The 7,181-nt window shown below is 56.9% G+C and overlaps 2 protein-coding genes across 2 annotated transcripts; both read right to left on the bottom strand.

The window, feature by feature from the left end:
- Positions 1-390: 390 nt before the first annotated feature.
- Positions 391-684, bottom strand: PHACADRAFT_258888 (uncharacterized protein; the record flags this gene model as incomplete). The annotated part of the gene is made up of 1 exon (XM_007397404.1): positions 391-684. A coding segment is annotated over exon 1 (221 nt), but the record flags the coding sequence as incomplete, so codon positions are not given.
- A 2,774-nt stretch (positions 685-3,458) lies between these two features.
- PHACADRAFT_56287 (uncharacterized protein) lies at positions 3,459-3,644 on the bottom strand (the record flags this gene model as incomplete). The annotated part of the gene is made up of 1 exon (XM_007397403.1): positions 3,459-3,644. A coding segment is annotated over one exon (186 nt), but the record flags the coding sequence as incomplete, so codon positions are not given.
- Between the last annotated feature and the right edge of the window lie 3,537 nt (positions 3,645-7,181).

Below are 7,181 nucleotides of genomic sequence, written 5' to 3'. Positions count from 1 at the left end.
CAGCGATCGTGCCCGTCATCGGTTATCTCGACCTCGAAGAAACGAGGGTGTCAAAGAACCGGTGGATGTAGTCGGCGATTCGGTTGCGGGCGATGAAGATGCGCCTTGCCACGGTGTCCCCGCCGAGAGTGAGGTCTAGGGAACGCTTATGGTGGCGGGGTTTCCAGTCCTCGAGGCCGAGGGGGCCTGACGGCAGCTGATGGAGGTCCGGGGAAAGGAGAACCATCTGAGGGGACAGTCGAGAGCTCGCCAATCGCGGTACGTCCCGGGACTCCAATAAGACCGACGATGTCTCCACAGCGGAAGTACTCATGTCGCGCCACGATGCCTTCTAGGTCTTCGGCATTTCTAAGGAGCAATAGTTTCTGTGAGCCTGTAGTCGACAGAACAACAAAAGGACTCACCACTTGATCGCCGTAATTTGCACCTTTTGGCCCTCGCCGTGGAGGTCACAGAAATGGAAACCTTGATGAGACTGTTGTGAATATGTCCTGCAAGGCATCCGACGGCGCCCTCGACCTTCCCTCCGGGCTTGATCTTGCCTTCGCGACCATACTTGTCAACGCAATGCAGGAGCGACATCGAGACCTCGAGCATGTAAAGGTAGGGGATGGGGCTCATGGTCGCCTTGAGCTTGCGGTCGTGGCGGGAGCGAATGTCGAAGTGCTACTAGGATGGTTTAGCATGCCGATTCGCGAAACAGAGCGTAAAGTAGCGTACGTTCGGCTTCTGGTCCCCTCCGTTAACTCGAGAGGACTCTGCTTAGCGCCTTGAATGGTTTACCTGAAAGCAAGCTCAGTCAAGTCTCAGAAAGAAAGGAGAAATAGCGCACTCGTCGCTGGCGCAATGGCTCAGCATAAGAGAAAGTGCTGTTTACGGGGCCCTTGTCCGCTGCAAACGCTGAGCGCTGAGTTGACCGTCGCAGGGACGCGCAAAGTGTGAGTTGTATACGCTGAGTGGGCCGGCTGCATGGCAGAAGCGAAGGAGAGAGGTTGATGCCGACGTGTGAGGGTGGCATGCACAAGGTGGTCGCATCCTCAGTGTCGGGACAACGGAAGTATTTATTGATATGGGAGAACACGCGGCGCTACAGCTCGTCCCCTTCCCTGCTCGCCATTTCCTCGACCGCCCGAGATCCTCTCTGCTCTTCTACTGCCCCTCCTCAGCGCTGCCTCGCATCCGCAGACGTGTCGGCCTTTCCGGCTGAATATGCCCCTGGCAAGTCATCTCACGTCTCTGTTTCCCTGGTACTCTGCAATAATCATACCTGCAGCAAGTTCAACATGCCTCCAGCCGCGTCCACCTCGAATACGCCATCGTCGGCCATGTCATCGGCGACCCAGACTCCGGCATGCACTGTATGCACTCGGATACGTAGCGTAGGTCTGGAATCTCGATGAGGTGCGCAGTCGATATGGTCTTCCGCTAGCCTCGCTCATCGACTCTCTCTAGCCTAGGGCACTCCTCTCCGTTGCTGAATGCCAACGCTAAGGTGTCCTGCCGGGACCGATGGCAGAAAGAAAATCCCTGATCCAGGCACTCCCTGGTCGCTCCTGGCGTCCTCGCCGTCGCGCACACTCGCAAGCTTGAACGCAAGTACGTCGCGAATTTCCAAGCACGGCGTGAAGGTCAACGACTGGCCACTGGTAGAAGCCATTATCTTCTATCACTGCGACCTTCTCATGCATGGTCCCTTCTCGCTCGCTGCTAGTCCCCGTACACGTTCAGGTCGTCTCCCTTGAGGCAACTCGACATAAGCGTACCAAAGCTCAATCACGATACTATATCAAAGATGGTGTAGGAAACGACATGAAGAAAACGGGCCACCTTGCGATAACGCGCTCTGTGTCAACGATCTTGGCTAATGTGCTGCGCCAGCTTGAAGGTGGATGGAGTGTGGTAGAGCGTACAGCTACAGGATACCCAAGTGTAACATTTCATTCTGCAATGACAAGATGTGCACATAATCTTTTCAAAGTATTTCGCCCTGAGAACCTGTGAGATATCTGCTGAACGAGCATACAAACATGCAGCCAAATCTAGGTATAGCCCTTCGAAATATCCCTGTCGCCCGTCTCTCGCATCACCGCTTCAGAACCTCTGATCTTGTGTACCATACGCGACCTCAGCTCACCCTTCCATACCTTCCGCCAGCCTCCTCCCACAGTACCGCAATTTGCACCGATTCGCCGGTCCTCCGCATACGCGTTACAGACCGTACGGCGGATGCATAACCCGCCCTTTTCCCGATATCCATGCACGTCTCAAGCCGCGGGTTCGTCATGCGGCGAGTTCTCTGCATCGATGCCGGCGCCGCGCTCGAGTAGCAGGCTTACGATCTCATCGTGCTTCTCCTCCCTCGCGAGGTCCAGCGCACGCCGTCCGTCGGCGTCCGCGACTGTGACGTCTGCGCCGTTGTCGAGGAGAACGCGGGCAGCGTCGATGTGCCCCTCCCGGGCTGCGCAGAGCAGCGGAGTCCATCCGTTTTCTCTCTGCGCGTCGACAGCCGTGCCATGCTCGAGAAGGGCGCGCACGGCGTCGACATGGCCGAAATATGCAGCAAAATGTAGCGGCGTTGTCGCGTTCCGCGCGTCGACAGCAGCACCACGCTCGAGAAGGGCGCGCGTGACCTCGACGTGGCCATTTTGTGCAGCAATAAATAGCGGCGTCCATCCGTCCTGGCTCTGCGCATTGACAGCTGCGCCGTGGTCGAGAAGGACGTGGGCAATGCCGGCGTGGCCATATCGTGCAACAGTGTGTAGCGGCGCCAATCCTTCCTCGCCCTGCACGTCGACGGCTGCGCCGCGGTCGAGAAGGACGCGCGCGATGTCAACGTGGCCGAATTGTACAGCAGTGTGTAGCGGCGTCCATCCGTATTTCTCCTGCGCGTCGGCAGCTGCGCCGCGGTCGAGAAGGACGTGCGCAATGTCGGCGTGGCCGTATTGTGCAACAAGGTGTAGCGGCGTCAATCCTCCCTTCTCCTGCGTGTCGACAGCTGCCCCGTATTCGAGAAGGGCGTGCGCGATACCGACGTGGCCGTACTGTGCAACAATGTGTAGCGGCGTCCATCCGTCCTTATGCTGAGCGTGGACAGTTGCGCCGTGGTCGAGAAGCGCGCGCGCGATACCGACGTGGCCGAATTGTGCAACAACGTGTAGCGACGTCCATCCGTCCTTCTCTTGCGCGTCGACAGCTGCGCCGTGGTCGAGGAGGGCGCGGGCGATGTCGATGTGGCCAAGACGTGCAGCAAGATGTAGCGGCGTTTCCCCTGAGTTGTTCTCGTTCTGCATATTGGCAGCCGCACCGTGGTCGAGAAGGGCGCGCGCGACGTCGACGTGGTCATACTGTGCAGCAAAATGTACTGGCGTCCATCCGTCCTCGTCCTGTGCATCGATAGCCGCGCCGTAGTCGAGAAGGGCACGCACGATGTCGACGTGGCCGTATTGTGCAACAACGTGTAGCGGCGTGAGCCCCGAGCCGTTCTTGTTTTGCCTATCGACATCTGCACCATGGTCGAGAAGGGCGCGCGCGGTGTCGACGTGGCCGAATTGTGCAGCAAGGTGTAGCGGCGTCCATCCGTCCTTCTCCTGCGTGTCGACAGCTGCGCCGTGGTCGAGGAGGGCGCGGGCGATGTCGACGTGACCGAATTGTGCAACAAAGTGTAGCGGTGTGCATTTGCCCTTCTCCTGCGTGTCGACAGCTCCGCTACGCTCGAGAAGGGCGTGCGCAATGTCGACGTGGCCATGCCGTGCAACAACGTGTAGCGGCGTCCATCCGTCCTCCTGCTGCGCGTCGACAGCCGCGCCACGCTCGAGAAGGGCGCGCGCGATACCGACGTGGCCGAATTGTGCAACAAGGAGTAGCGGCGTCCATCCGTTCTTCTGCTGTGCGTCGACAGCTGCGCCGCGGTCGAGAAGGACACGTGCAATGTCGATGTGGCCAAACTGTGCAATAAAGTGTAGCGGCGTCCATCCGTCCTTCTCCTGCACGTCGATAGCTGCGCCGTGGTCGAGGAGGGCGCGGGCGATGTCGACGTGACCGTATTGTGCAACAACGTGTAGCGGCGTCTCTTTGTCCTTCTCCTGCACGTCGACAGCTGCACCACGCTCGAGAAGGGCGCGGGCGATATCGACGTGGCCATGCTGTGCAACAACGTGTAGCGGCGTCCGTCCGTCCTTCTGCTGCGCGTCGACATCTGCACCGTGGTCGAGAAGGGCGCGCACGATGTCGAAGTGGCCATATTGTACCGCGATAAGTAGCGGCGTCCATCCGTCCTTCTCCTGCGCATCAACAGCTGCGCCGTGGTCGAGGAGGGCGCGGGCGATGTCGACGCGACCGTATTGTGCAACCAAGTTTAGCGGCGTCCATCCGTCCTTCTCCTGCGCGTCGACAGCTGCACCGCGGTCGAGAAGGACACGCGCAATGTCGATGTGGCCAAATTGTGCAGCAAGGTGTAGTGGCGTGAGCCCCGAGTCGTTCTTAGTCTGCGTATCAACATCCGCACCGTGGTCGAGAAGAGCGCGCGCGATGTCGACGTGGCCGAATTGTGCAGCAAGGTGTAGCGACGTCCGTCCGTCCTTCTCCTGCGCGTCGACAGCAGCACCATGCTCGAGAAGGATATGAGGGACGTCGACACGGCCGAGTTGTGCAGCAAGACATAATGGCGTCCATCCGTTCTTCTCCTGCGCGTCGACAGCTGCGCCTCGGTCGAGAAGGACGTGTGCAATGTCGGCGTGGCCGAATTGTGCAACAACGTGTAGCGGCGTCGATCCTCCCTCCTCCTGCGCGTCGACAGCTGCACCGTAGTCGAGAAGGGCCCGCGCGGTGTCGACGTGGCCGGATTGTGCAACAACGTGTAGCGGCGTCTGTCCGTCCTTCTCCTGCGCATCGACAGCAGCGCTATGCTCGAGAAGGACGCGCGCGATGTCGACGTGGCCGTGTCGTGCAACAACGTGTAGCGGCGTCCACCCGTCCCTATGCTGCGCATCGACAGCAGCTCCATGCTCGAGAAGGATGTAAGCAACGTCGATGCGGCCGAATTCTGCAGCAGAGTGTAGTGGCGTCCATCCATCCATGTTCTGTGCGTCGACAGCTGCGCCGTGATTGAGAAGGGTGTGCGCGACGTCGACGTGGCCATATGATGCAGCGAGATGTAGCGGTGTACGTCCTTTCTTGTTCCGTGCGTTGACGGCAGCGCCGCGATCGAGAAGGGCGTGCGCAATGTCGACGTAGCCATACCGTGCAACAAAGTGTAGCGGCGTCCATCCGTCCTCCTGCTGTGCGTCGACAGCTGCGCCATGCTTGAGAAGCACATGGGCAATGTCGACATGGCCAAATTCCATAGTGCAGTGCAGTGCAGTAAATCCATGTTTGGTAGGGATGTTGTTATCTGCACCTTCGTCCAGAAGTAGTAAGACAACATCCTTGTGCCCTTGGTGTGCGGCAGCAGACAAAGCCGTCCCGTACCGACCTCCCAAAGCATTGATATCTGTTCCGTTGATCTTGAGCAAGGTCTGAACATGATGTTTGATCCCTAGATAGGCTGCCCAATACAGCAGAGATTGTCTTCCATTTTGGGAGTTGGGCCATGCCTTCTGCCATCTTGAGAAGTAAAGGAGAATGGTTGGATGGAGGAATCGGGACAGCAGATTGTTAATGGCCTGGTCCTCGGAGTGAGCAACTTGATCAGGAGTTACATGGTCTTGCCAATATTGCACCGCATAGTTGGAAAAGGGAAGGCTTGGCAGTGGTGGAGGGGAGAGAAGGGTTACAAGGCACATCTTCACTAAAGTGATATGTGCTGATGGTTCATCAATGTGGTACAGTGTGAGGGAGGGTGGTAGCCAGCTTGTGATGAGGAAGTCTTGTGCAGAGGTGTGCACAAATTGGACAAAATGACAATGCTTGATTGTATCATTATGATTGGCAATAATCTCCACAAAGCTGGAGCACATCTTGTGTATATAGCTTTCTGGGTTTTTGACGCGAAAGGCAGGGTTGAGGTGTGGGTTTCCAGTAGCCGGGAAGTCGACTGCAAGAACCTCAACAAGCTCAGAAGGAGAGAGAGGTCGTTTGGCAAATGCAATACACTGAAACATCTGCCGTCTTCGCTTTGCAACAGATTCACTTGATCCATGGTCAAGGTTGTTGAGGATACGTTCATATGTTTGAGAGATTGTCTTGGGAAGCTCGGTTAGAGTCTTTTGAACATCTCCAGGTGGACAGCTGCGCAGCACGTCCAGCTGAAGATTAACCCATAGGAACCTTACATGCAATCAGAATGAATAAAACTAAGAACAAAAGATTTGACATACATGCCACTCGCCATTGATACAAGTTCTTTCTGGGCAAGCTCCTTGATATCAGATGGCCAGCTTGAGAAGTCATCTTCAGCAAGACCATGGGATACATAGAAAGCCAAGTCACGAGTGTGTGCATCAGCATCATGAAGCTTGAGCCGATGGGCAGGAAAACTATCCATGGCTGTCCAGATATCTGATGTGGACTAGCGTCAACACACCACGAGGGATACTAAGTGGATCTAAACAGAAGGCGGCGCCGACGGGGTCTGGCGACTAGTGTGTTAGCTTATTCAGCTAGCCCAATTAACCAAGTGTATTAGCAATCTGTACTACGATACAAGTAAAGGCTTACCTAGCCCAATTAACCAAGAGGTTGAGATGGGGCTAGGTAGCGACAAAGGGTAGCCTTATATACTAGTCAGGCTGCGCACGGACCAGGCTTTACATAAGCGACTGGTGCTACGGCGACTGCTAGTGTCTAGGGGACTCAGGCGGGGAGACGAGGGCCGGTGTGTCATACCATATGACGTTGTCGGGCCGACGGAGAGAAGAAGTCCGTTGCCGATCGGACTCGGAGGTAGCCGGGAGCCGGTGTGTCATGTTGTATGACGTTGCCGGGCCGACGGAGATAAGAAGTCCGTTGTTGATCGGAGTGCGGCTGTTTCCGAGGAAGCGTGATGCGGCGACGAGGCGGCGGCGATGCAGGCGCATCTGATGCGCTGATGCGTGCTCGTCGGTGATGCGTTTTCAAGGTGTTAGCGCTCGGCTAGGACTTGTAAACTGGCGCCTATGCGCCGACGACGTTTGGAGGGTCGTGTAAACGTGAAATAAATCGGAGAAAATGGGAATAAAATAGGAGGCTGGGCTACGCCCACGACA

This window comes from Phanerochaete carnosa, assembly GCF_000300595.1.
Source record: "Phanerochaete carnosa HHB-10118-sp unplaced genomic scaffold PHACAscaffold_6, whole genome shotgun sequence".
Lineage (NCBI taxonomy): Eukaryota > Fungi > Basidiomycota > Agaricomycetes > Polyporales > Phanerochaetaceae > Phanerochaete > Phanerochaete carnosa.
This window is presented reverse-complemented; position numbering and strand designations above follow the sequence as displayed.